Raw genomic sequence first — 12,768 nt, 5'->3', positions numbered from 1 at the left:
TCCATAGCCCTGGTGATCTCACGAGAAGGGCAGAGAGAGAGACTACATTTAGACTTTGTAAGTCAAACATACATATTTATTATGTTCATAATAGCTGCTAAAAGAAAGAGGTAGAATGGCTCATAGCAGAGAGAGAAGAGGTGACTAAAGAAAATCCGATTAGTCTAACAGAAGGTAGAGAAAGGGGGAAAGAAGCAAAGTTACAGTAAAATAAAGATCACAAAATAAGATGACAGAAAAAAATCCAAATATATCTATATTCACTATAAAGAAAATAAGCTCTTCATTTAAAGACAAATTGTCAGGGACTTCCCTAGTGGTACAGTGACTAGAATTCCACACTCCTAATGCAGGGGACCTGGGTTCCATTACTGGTCAGGGAACTATATCCCTAATGCAGGGGACCTGGGTTCCATTACTGGTCAGGGAACTATATCCCACAAGCCACAACTAAAGAGTTCAATGCCACAACTAACAGTTCACATGCTGCAACTAAAGATCCCGCGTGCTGCAATGAAGATCAAAGGTCCCATGTGCCAAATCTAAGACCTGGTGCAGCCAAATACATATCGAGACATATTATCAGATTATAAAACTATGCAAAAATCCAGCTCTATGAAGTTTTATGAGAAATATTAATTCATTGGGGGCATAAACATAAAATAGTTTCCTTTTTTCCAATGACTGCCCCTTAATTGTGTTATGTTGACCCTTCTTTTCTTACTGGTTATTCAGTACAATAATGACATCTTTTTGAGATTCCAAAATGTTTCCGAAACTTTCTGTTGTCAGAAAGTCTCATTCCAGCCTCCAGTCTGAACCATGTTTGAACTCAGTCAGAGCTGGGCCCCTACTACTCCAGTTCAGGCCAGATCTGTCTGGGGCACTAGTGGCTTGAAGTGAGGAGAGCACATGGTCTGCTCATCAAACCCTTCCTCCTTTCTCTGTCCCGTATTCCCAGCTTCCTTTACCCACACTCTAGGTTGCGTGTGTGCATGACAAGTCGTTTCAGTTATCTGTGATTCTGTGTGACCCCATGGACTGTAGCCCGCCAGACTCCTCATCCGAGGGATTCCCCAGGCAAGAATACTGGAGTGGGTTGCCATCCTCTCCTCCAGAGGATCCTTCTGACTCAGGGATCGAACCCAAATCTCTTACATCTCCTGCATTGACCTTTACCACGAGCGCCACCTGGGAAGCCCACACTCTAGCTTAGACCTTTGCAAAGCCTCACTTTGGGCCAAGGCATGGAGCATTCGGAAGGGAACTGAAGCAGGATGTGGTTGTGTGTGCTGACCAGAGCCTTCCCTCCTCTGGGTTCCACCTGGAGGCCACAGACCTCTGCTGCTGTGGTGGTTTCTCGGGAGGCGATAGGTGAGGTTATCTTGGGGCAGGGCTCAGCTTCACCCCGTCCTTCTCTCGCACTGAGACTCACTCCCAGAGGGGTAACCAGAAACATTTGCCCCTAATTCTTCCCAGGGGTGGGTGCAGGAAGAATTCCCAGGCCACAGGTTGGCCTGTGGCCCCGTGCAGATGTGGACAGTGGCAGGGTCCCTGTCCCACCCTGTCTAACCTGTGCTCTACAAGAAGGCGAGGAAGCTGCTTGGGTCTTACAGTGCACCATCAGAGATTGAGGGGAACTTGAATGGAGTGGGAGTAGCCTCATGTTTTCCTGGTGATGTTTAAAACCTTCAGAAACTGCTACATTAAAAACTGTCTGCTTCCACGTTCCACAATTCCCACAGACTTCAGGAGACATGTATCACGTACCCTCCTCTTCTTCCCTGTAATGGAAGCGAGCCCTGAGCCACACTCCTGGGCTCCACAAAAGTGGACCCAGATCTCTCTTACATGGTGGAAGAGGAGGGACGGCCCAGAAACCCCTTCTCTTGTAGTCCCATTTATGCTCCGGGGGCGGGGGGTGGGGGGCCAGGAGGGACAGTGTCAGTTCGGAAGTGGTGCCTCCTCACAAGCTCTGTAGGTAGGTGACTGTCCCCATGCCTTTGGGCTGCACGAAATCAAAATTGGGGTGGTTTAATGCCTTTTGTCCTCAGCTCTGGGCCTTAGCCTCGATTCCCAGACAAAGGTAAAAACACACTTGACATTCTGTAAACAGCATGTGACTAAATACCTAAAACTTAAGGACACAGTATAGTGCAGAGTAAAGAACTGAGAAGGAAAAAAGGCACATCCTCAAACACTGATCAAAAGAAAGCTGGCATAGCAATACAACTGGATAAAACAAGCTTTAAGGCAAAAACCAGTACTAGAATAAAAAGGTCACTATGTTTTGAAATAGTGGCAGACTTTATTTTTTTGGGCTCCTAAAATCACTGCAGATGGTGACTGCAGCCATGAAATTAAAAGACGCTTACTCCTTGGAAGAAAAGCTATGACCAAACTCGACAGTTATTAAAAAGCAGAGACATTACTTTGCCAACAAAGGTCTGTCTAGTCAAAGCTATGGTTTTTCCAGTAGTCATGTATGGATGTGAGAGCTGGACTAGAAAGAAAGCTGAGCACCAAAGAATTGATGCTTTTGAAATGTGGTGTTGGAGAAGACTCTTGACAGTCCCTTGGACTGCAAGGAGATCCAACCAGTCCATCCTAAAGGAGATCAGTCCTGAACATTCATTGGAAGGACTGATGTTGAAGCTGAAATTCCAATGCTTTGGCCACCTGATGTGAAGAACCAACTCACTGGAAAAGAGCCTGATGCTGGGAAAGGTTGAGGGCAGGAGGAGAAGGGGACAACAGAGGATGAGATGGTTGGATGGCATCACCAACTCAATGGACATGAGTTCGAGTAAACTCTGGGAGCTGGTGATGGACAGGGAGGCCTGGTGTTCTGCAGTCCACGGGGTCAGAAAGAGTCAGACACAATGGAGCGACTGAACTGAACTGAACTGATGATGTGAAAAAAGTAAGGTACAATGTATCTTGGAGAAGGCAATGGCAACCCACTCCAGTACTCTTGCCTGGAGAATCCCATGGACAGAGGAGCCTGGTAGGCTGCGGTCCATAGGGTTGCAAAGAGTCGGAAAGGACTGAGCGATTTCACTTCACTCACTTCATACTTTATCACTGGAGAAGGAAATGGCAACCCACTCCAGTGTTCTTGCCTGGAGAATCCCATGGACAGAGGAGCCTGGTAGGCTGCGGTCCATAGGGTTGCAAAGAGTCGGAAAGGACTGAGCGATTTCACTTCACTCACTTCATACTTTATCACTGGAGAAGGAAATGGCAACCCACTCCAGTGTTCTTGCCTGGAGAATCCCATGGACAGAGGAGCCTGGCTGGCCATGGTCCACGGGGTCGCAGAGAGTCAGACACAACTGAAGTGACTAAGCACGCATAATGTACTTAACAGCATGAACTCAAAATACAAAAAGCAAAGGATGACAGAATGAGGAAAAAATAGGAGAAAAATCACAGTGGTGTGTTTCTACATACCTCTTTCTCTGTAATTGATAAAACAGACAAAAATTAGTAAGAATATAGAAAATCTGAAAAACAATAGATATTTTATGTTCTTTTTAAATATACATGGAATATTTACAAAAATTGGCTGCAAAGCAAATTACAACAAATTCCAAATAAGCAATTTTATTCAGACCACTGTTTATAATCACAATGGAATAAAATTATAAATAAATAATAAAATGATATACAAAATATTTTTTTAAAAAGATTAACCACTTATTTAAGAAAAAACAGAGACTTCCCTGGTAGTCCAGTGGCTAAAACTCCGAGCTCCCAATGCAGGGAATTTGAGTTTGATCCCTGGTCAGGGAACCAGATCCCACATGCCACAGCTGAAAGATCCCCTGTGCTACAACTAGACCCCACACAGTCAAATACATAAACATTGTTAAAGAAGAAAAACAAAACACATTTTGCTGACATTTTAATACTGCCTTACATGTTTGTTTTTTGGAACAATTCCTATTGTAATAAGTTCATAGCAAAAAACTTAAATTGATTACACAATATTTACTATTAATGTGTCAAATATACAACTGTTAATCTTGAGGGAGAAAATATAGCAAAAGTTTATACAATTACAGAACTAAATTCATAGTGAAAAATATGTGTGTGTTAGTTGCTCAGTTGTGTCCAACTCTTTCCCACCCCATGGACTGTAGCCCGCCAGGCTCCTCTGTCCATGGGATTTCCCAGGCAAGAATACTGGAGTGGGTTGCCATTCCCTTCTCCAGGGAATCTTTGCAACCCAGGGATTGAACCCAGGTCTCCTGCATCACAGGCAGATTCTTTATCATCTGAGCCACCAGGGAAGCAGGGAAATGCAAATCAAAAGCACCATCAGATACCACCTCACACCTGTTAGAATGGCTACTATCAAAACAAAACAAAACAGAAGATGATTAGTGTTGGTGAGGATGCATAGAAATTGGACCCCTTGTGTTGATAGGAAAGTAAAATGGTGCAGCTGTTATGGAAAACATTATGGTGGTTCCTCAAAATATTAAAAATGGAACCCATATGATCTAGCAATTCAGCTTTGAGTACATACCCCAAAGAATTGAAAGCTGCGTCTCAAAGAGATATTTATGCAACCATGTTCATAGCAGCATTATTCACAATAGCCACAGAGGAACGGATGAGCAAAATATGATCTACACATACAATGAAATATAATTCACCCCTAAAATGGAAGAAAACTCTGACATATGCTACAACATGGATAAATCTTTTTTTTTTTTTAATTTTTGCTCAGTCCCTGGAGCAGGGATCAAACACTCAGCCCCTGCATTGGAAGGTGGTCTTAACCACTGGACTATGGGGGATCTCCCCGAGGAGTCTGTGCTTATTTATTTATTTTTGGCTGCACCTGGCTGTTTGTAGGAGCTTAGTTCCCCGACGAGAGATGGAACCTGGACCCACAGCAGTGAAAGCCTATGTCTCAACCACTGGACCACCAGAGAATTCCCAACAAGGATGAATCTTGATGATGGACATTATGTTAAGTAAAATAAGCCAGTCACAAAAAGACAAATAATGTATGATTCTACTTACATGAGGTACCTGGAATAGTCAGGTTCAAAGAGACAGAAAGAAGAATGGTAGTTGCCCAGAGCTGGGGCTGGGGGAAATGGGGAGTAATTGTTGGATGGGTATGATGTGTTAGTTTTGCAAGATAAAGAGTTTTGGAGATTGGCTATACAACAGTGTGAATGTACTAAATACTACTGACTTTGAAGTGTACACTTTAAAATGGTTAAAATGCTAAATTTTATATCATGTGTATTTTACAGGAATTAAAAAAATTTTTTTAATTGGGCAAAGATTCTGAATAGACACTGCTCCCAAGAAGACATACAAATGACCAACATGCACATAAAAAGATGCTCAACATCATTAGCCATTAAGGAAATGGAAATCTAAACTACGGTTGAGGGGCTTCCCTGGTGGCTCAGTGGTAAAGACTTCGCCTGCCAACGCAGGAGACACAGGTTCCACCCCTGGTCCAGGAAGATTCCACATGCCGTGAGCAACGATGCCCGAGTGTCACAACTACTGAGCCTGTGCTCTAGAGCCCACGTGCTGCAACTACTGAAACCTGCCTGCCCTGGAGCTCATGCCCCAAACAAAACAAGAGAAGCCACTGCAATGAGAAGCCTGAGCACGGCAATGAAGAGTAGCCCCCAGTTGGCACAACTAGAGAAAAGCCCAAGCAGCCACAAAGACCCAGAGCAGCTAAAAATAAATAAATCAAATTATTTTTTAAAAAACCACAGTGAGATACCACTCCATACCCAGAGATCGCTATAATAAGAAAGATAATTAAGTATTGGTGAGGATGTGGAGAAATTGGGACCCTCTTACACTGCTGGTGGGAATATAAAGTGTAGCTTCTTTGGAAAACAATTTAGCAGTTCCTGAAAATATTAAGTAGTTGGTTCAAGTAAGAATAATCCTACTCTTGGGTTTACACCCAAGAGAAATAAGAATATACGTCCACACAAAAATTTGTCCACAAATGTTCAAAGCAGCATTTTTGAAAACAAAGAGTAGAAACAATCTAAAAGCCTATCAAGTGATGAACTCATAAATGAAATTGGGTCTATTCATACAACACAGTATTATTTGGCAATAACAAGGAATGATATACTCTCATGCTACAACATGGATGAACTTTAAAAACATTATGTGAGTATAAAAAGCCAGTAAACATTGACCACATATTACATGATTCTATTTATTTGAACTGTCCACATAGGCAAATCTATAGAGACGGACAGTGGATTAGTTGTTACCCAGGACTGAGTGGGAGTGGTAGGGGCAAATAGAGAATGACTGCTATTGGGTACAGGGTTTCTTTTCAGAGTGATGAAAATATTCTACACTTGGGCCATGGTGATGGGGGCATAACTCTGTGAACATAGTAAACCACCAAATTGTACACTTTACATGAAGGGATTTAATGCTATGCGAATTATATCTCAGTAGAGATGCAACTTACATTAAAAGCTAAAAGAATCACTTCTAGATTAAAGATCTGTGTACAAATTAAACTGTAAACAATTTAGAATAAAAAATTGAGACATATGCTTAAGGCATTGAATAGGGAAGAAAATAAAAATAAAAGTACAAACCCTAAAGTTAAAGTACTAAATTTAATTATATTTAAATGTAAATATCTGTGTAACATATATTACCATGAAAAATGTTAACAGAAAAGACAGGGACTTCTGTAGTGGCCCAGTGGTTAAGACTCCCAGCTCCCAATGGAGGGTGCCTGGGTTCTATTCCTGGTCAGGGAACTAGATCCCACATGCCCAAACTAAGAGTTCACATGCCACAACTAAAGAGTCAGCATTCTGCAGAAGACCCAGCGTAGCCAAATAAATATTTTTTTAAAAGAAAGAAATTTCTTTTCTGAAAAATTTAAAAAGACAGGAGACAGACTGGGAGAAGATATTTGCAATGTGCACGACCAACAATGTATTATGCTGGTTATAATGTCTAAAAACAACAGCCCAAAGGACAGTGGATAAACTATAAGGTTAAAGCACACAGGTGCAGTGGTATAATTTATGTGAAGCAGGCTGTTGAAACTTAAAGATGTATATTGTAAAATGTAGGGCAACCATTAAAAATGATGTATAACTAATTAGTGACTGATGAAAACAGAATTACTAAGAAAAACACTCAATCCAAAAACAGGCAAAAGAAAAGGAAAAAGTATGATTGAATGCATGGAACACAGAAAACAACTATGGTGAGTAAGTAGTAAGATGGGAGACTTAAATGCATCACCTTAAGTGTTTGGTGATAGAATTAATATACAGAATATGGGTTTTTTTTTTTTAAGCCTGTAAATCAATAAGAAAAAGACTTTACAACAGAAATATTGGCAAAGGATATAAAGGGGAAATTCACAGAGGAAGAAACTAAATATCTAGCAAACATGAAAAGATGCTCAACTTCCTTAATAATCAGGGAAATATAAATAAGTAAAATAATGAACTGCCATTTCACACTCATCGTGCTGGCAAAGGTTTAACGTCCATTATCAGGAAGTGTTGGTGAGGATGGGGACCTAGACACTGCTGGTGGGCGTGTCACTGGGCCCCCCTCTCTTTGGTGAGCACTCTGGGGAGTCCAGGGAGGATGAAAGCGCTCCGGTCCCAGCACCGAGCGTCTGTGTCTCAGTGTCCCTACGAGAACCACTCTGCCGGGTGGGCAAAGAGACATTTACCGGGATTCCCCTGTGGGGAGTGGAAAGTAAACGAGTTTATCTATTCAATGAAATACTATACAGTGGTTAAAACGAATGACCCAGGCATGCTTGTTTAAGCATGACTCAATCTCAGAAACATACTGATGCATGGAAATAAAGCAAGTTCCAACAGGATATGGACTGACCTACATTATTCAAGTAAAAGTCTTGGATACCGAAAACAGTGCATGCACTGTATACTGACACATGGTAGGAAAAGCACCAGGGAAGGGAAGGGGAAAAAAGGATTCGGTGGCCCTGGCCTTCTCTCTACCGGTTATTTTCCCATTTTTTAAAGAGAGATCTGACAGCCGACTAAGTCTGGTTCTTGTTGTCTCTCAGGGCAAGCCCACCGGCCCTGACCACCCCTTCCCCCCCTCCCCTTTAGGTAAACAAATAGACTACTCTTCTCTCTCCTTCAGTTACTTCGAGGTGGGTTTTCATCGCCTGCCTATACTTTCTTTTCCGTGTCATTTCCCGCCCTTGCTACCTCGATAGGTACTTCATAAATACATGTGTGTGTAGGTGAACCTGTCCAGGAAAGAGGGAGTCGCCGAGTCCACGCTCTCCCCCACCCTTCGAAGGAGCATTCCTCCCAGGGACCGAAAGAGGCACTTGAGGTAAACAAGTCACGTCCCACCACCCGGCCTCAGTTTCCTCCCAGACGCCGGCTCGGGCCCCCCTACCCCCGCCTGCCAGCCCCCCAAGGCCCTCTCCGATCCTCCCTCCGCATTCCGTCCTTTCAGGTCGAAAACAAACACCCCGGGCGCGTCTCACAAAAAAAAAGCACCCAACCCCCTGGCTCCCCGGGAACCCCGGCTGCACAGAGCCCGGTCACATGAACTCCGGGCTTTTTTTTTTTCTTTGGCGTGACGGGCTTCTCAGATCCCTTTGTGAAGCGCAGGTTTTTGAAAAGGGAACGACCCGGGTTCTGGGTTTGAGAGGAGCCGGGGGGGACCCGGCGGGAGGAAGGCTGTCGGAGCCAATCAAGCCGCCTCCAGACCCCAGCACGTCGCCTCTCGGCCGCGCGCGGTTATTTCTCCTCCGCTCTCCCGCCTCCGGGTCTCGCCCTAGGGTGGCCGGCGAGGCGAGGACCCCAGGTGAGAGGCCGGGGGGCGGGGGGGCGGCCCACGGGGGTCGGGGAGGCGGGAGGCCCGAGCGGTTCGGCCCGGGCGGCACGACGGGCTGGCCCCGGGGCTCAGGGCGTGTCCGTCGCCGCCCCGGCTGCTCGCTCGACACTGTTCGCTCCTACCGGCTGTAGATGGAGCTGTCTGGGTTCCTGCAGCCTCCGACGAGCCTCGGAGTGTTTCTCTTTAAACGGCCTGAGAGGGACATGCCTCCCAGGATGCAGTTTGTATCAACATGGCAGCTGCTGTGCAGCTCCCCTGCTGAAGAGGCGCCGGGACGGCAGCGCAGCTCGCAGCCCGGGGCCGGGGCCGGAGCCGGGGGGTCGCAGCCGCGGCCGCGGAGGGGCCGCGCGCGCGCGGGCCGGTGCTGAGGGCCGGGGCCCAGCTCGCGGCCGGGGCGCAGCCCGCCGGGGCCACCCGCACCGCCGCGCGCCCCGCTCCGACGCCGCCGCCGGGCTCGGCCGCTCCGTCCCCGCCGGCCCCGAGCAGGCCGGGCCCGACGGCCGCGAGAGCCCGGGCGGGGAAGGCCAGGCCGGGCGGGCGCCGCCTGCGGAGAGACCGGGGGGTGGGGTGGGGGGGCCGGCCTGCGTGGGGCCGCGCGGCGGCGGCGGCGGCGACTCCGGCTCCGGGCCGGACAGCGCAGGGCCATGGCCGAGGCGGCCCCGGCTCCGGCGAGGGCAGCCCGCGCTCGCACGGACGCGCGGACTCGGGGCCCTGGGGACGGCCTGCGCGTCCCGGGCTCGGCGGCCCGGCCTGGGGTCTCGGTAAGGGACGGAAGCGCCGCGACGTGGGGGCGGGGGGCCTGGAGGGCTCGCGCGCCCCTGCTCGGGAAGGCGGGGGGCTGGGGGGGCGGCTGCGGGCGGGGAGCCGGGCCGGGGAGCAGGCGGCCGTCCGGGCGCGCCTGCGGGGACGCCCGGGGCCTGGCACGCACGCGGGCCCGGAGGCGGGCGCCGGGGCGGCGCGCCTCGTTCCCTGCGGAGCCGGCGCCGCGTCCGTCGGGGTTGCCGCCGCACGTTTTCCGCAGAGCTCGGCCCCGCCGAGCCTTCCGCGGCCGGAGCGCGGCGCTGACGCGGCTCTCCCCATTTCGCAGAGCGGAGACACTGAGGCACGGACATCTGGCAGCGACCGGCCCTGCCTGCCCCCAAGGTCACGTAGCGAGTCATCCGTGGCTCGGCGCCCGCGTCCGCAGAAATACCTGCCTCCGGGCCGCCGCGGGCCTGGACGGGGAGGGGGGCGGCCCTGGCGGCGGCCTCCTCTGGGGCGGGGGCCTGGGCCGCCGCGCTGGGGCCGCGGCCCGTCGGAGTCGGGGGGTAGGTGATGGCCGGGTGGGAGGCTGGGCAGCGCCCAGCCGAGCTTCTCGGGCGTGGGGAGCAGGTGACCCTCGGGCTCGGGCGCTTCGGCCTCCAGCCTCTCTGCGTCCGGAGGCCCGGTCGAACTCTGGGTGTCCGGACGGTTGGGGTCTGGGCAAGCGAGCTACGAAGGGTTTGGGGGTTGGTGTGCCCCTATCAGGGGGCCGTTCTTAAAAATCAGTCTCAGAGCTCCCCGCCGAGCTGCTCTTTAAAATGCAGTAGTCGTGCTGGGAGGAGGATTGCTGCATGGGAGGCAGAGCCCTGAGCCTCAGTTTCCTGTTGGGTACAGGAAGGGGTCGGGATATAGGGCTTTCTGAAAAGCCTCAGGTCTTAAAATAATAATAATGATAACAATAAAAGCAACGCTATGAAAAATAAAACAAAATGGTTGTTAAGTGCCTAGGTCTCCAGGACCCTTGAATAGTATATAATTCTGAGTGAACCACATTGGGTCATAGGAGACAATGGCATGGCTTTATAAGTCAAGATAGGTATGATGAATTTTTCTGCTAATGAATGAATCCTGGAGACCCCATCCGTTTAGGACACATGGGGTAGGGAGGGTGGGTTAACTCCTATGAAATAAGAACCAGAGGAATTCTCTCCCTGTCCCCAGCAGTTTGAGAATGTAAGCTTATTAATCTTACATATCATATTTACAGCTCCATTCCTCCGTTTGGCCATTTCTTTCTGCTTAGTGTAATATCAAGCCACAAGTTTACTGGGACTGATGAAAATAGAGCCAGGGGCTTTTATTTGGGGGCAGTGGAGGGGATGCTCTCCTGTGGCCCCTCATGGCTCTACAGTGCTCAGAATCCGGAAATGGATAGAGACACTGTAATAATAGAGAGCAAAGAACTGGTGTTTTCCTTTGAGCTCTGATTAGACTGCTTAGTAAAGATGCCTTGCTCTAATGGCTTTATATACTGTCCTGAAGCTTTTCTTCATTGTTTCCAGTTAAACCCCTGGATCACGCCTGGGAGACTCACTTGGCCCCTGGGGATTTTCCCTTCTTCCTACTAGTTGTAGGCAAATACCCTAATCCCCTTGTGAGGACAGGGCCATACCTGTACCTATTGTGTTGCATTAGGCTCATCACTTTCCCTGTGTCTGAGATTCCTATCCCAGATGGTTGTCTGGTCACGCCCTCGCCTGTGAAGAGTTGAGAGGTGGCTTAGTTGTTGAATGAGCCTTCAGATTCAGGGGTCTGTGATGCCCTTGAGAGAGCTTGCTGAATTTTGGGTATGTGCTCATGTGTGTTTTTGAGAGGGAGAATCCATAGTTTTCATGAGCTTTTTGAAGGGGTCTCTGACCCCACCATTAAATCAGAATGTCCATGGGCAGGGCCTTCCAACAGGTCTTTGTTTAATCTCCAAGCCTTCGAATTTTAGAGTTAAAAAGGATTCAAAACACACACTGACCAGCTGTCTCAGCTGGTACGTGAGGCCCAGAGGCGACCTACAGCGTAGGCTGAAACGCAGACTTTGGAGCCAGACGGCTGTGTGACCTTGGGCTAGTTCCTTAGCCTCTCCAAACCTCCACGCCTTCCTGTGCTAAGTGTGGATAAGAATTCTAAGTGTCCCTGTTTATAGGGTTTTGTGAAGAGTAAATTAGATAAACCCTGTAAAACACAGTTCATGGGACATAATAAAGGCCAAATAATTGTCAGCTTTTACCTGACTAGTTAGCCTTCACATCTGGTTCCCTGCAAAGTTGCTGGATTGTACTACCTCAGAAACCTTTTGCCTGAACAAGGTCTTGAAATCTTCAGTCCTTGTCTTAAAAGCCTGATGCTGTCTCAGTTAAGCTACACATAAATGAATGAATGAACAAATGAAAGAAAGCATTAGAAGGTATAAATAGGTTTAGATGAATCATCTTTGATAGATGATTCAAAGAACTTCATTATTAACTCTATATTTTTTCCTGCTTTATACCATACAGTCCATGGAATTCTCCAGGCCAGAATACTGGAGTCAGTAGCCTTTCCATTCTCTGGGGGATCTTCCCAACCCAGGGATCAAACCCAGGTCTCCCATGTTGTGGGCAGATTCTTCACCAGCTAAGCTGCAAGGGAAGCTCAAGAATACTGGAGTGGGTAGCCTATCCCTTCTCCAGGGGATCTTCCCAACCCAGGGATCGAACCGGGGTCTCCTGCATTGCAGGCAGATTCTTTACCAACTGAGCTATTAGGGAACCCCCCTCATTATTAACTCTAGTAACATTTTGTAACCCTGTCATTTATACTTTTCATTCAGCAGACATGTGTTGAGCACATACTGTATTTCAGACTGGACACCAGGGATATGCTAATTTTCAAATGAAGAAAAAAGGAATTTCAGTTACTTTAAAGATAACTTTTATCTGGCACGTAATAACTGGCCATTCAGCAGATTCATTGAAAGAAGAGTATGCTTGACAAACATAGATAAAGAAGAAGTTCTTTTCAGTTCCAATAAACATATTGATTGTCTGGATAGATAGAAACAGCGCTGGTCACTCAGAAGACCTTGGTTTCACCTCTGTGATGATACAAGCTTTCCTTGAA

The 12,768-nt window shown here is 47.8% G+C and overlaps 1 protein-coding gene and 1 long non-coding RNA gene across 4 annotated transcripts in view; one reads left to right on the top strand and one right to left on the bottom strand.

Moving 5' to 3' along the window:
• LOC122674005 overlaps positions 1 to 9,107 on the bottom strand; it is a 19,131-nt gene extending 10,024 nt beyond the window's left edge. The window contains exon 1 of the long non-coding RNA XR_006334865.1: positions 8,997 to 9,107. This is a non-coding gene — a long non-coding RNA (uncharacterized LOC122674005). The remainder of the gene's footprint in view (positions 1 to 8,996) is intronic.
• The window catches only part of ZNF777 (zinc finger protein 777), a 26,834-nt gene continuing 22,741 nt past the window's right edge, over positions 8,676 to 12,768 (top strand). The window contains exon 1 of one of the 3 annotated variants that reach the window (XM_043871968.1): positions 8,676 to 8,844. Coding sequence is in view for 1 of the 3 variants with exons in the window: in XM_043871967.1 (XP_043727902.1) it covers positions 9,519 to 9,635 (117 nt within the window). In the remaining 2 variants the exon portion in view is untranslated. Of the gene's footprint in view, positions 8,845 to 9,380; positions 9,636 to 9,748; positions 10,018 to 12,768 lie in introns of those variants that run through there. The other 2 variants (XM_043871967.1, XM_043871969.1) reach the window with 2 other exon arrangements.

This window comes from Cervus elaphus, chromosome 18 (assembly GCF_910594005.1).
Source record: "Cervus elaphus chromosome 18, mCerEla1.1, whole genome shotgun sequence".
Classification (NCBI taxonomy): domain Eukaryota; kingdom Metazoa; phylum Chordata; class Mammalia; order Artiodactyla; family Cervidae; genus Cervus; species Cervus elaphus.
The sequence above is the reverse complement of the archived record's forward strand: the minus strand, read 5'-3'. Positions and strand labels throughout refer to the sequence as shown.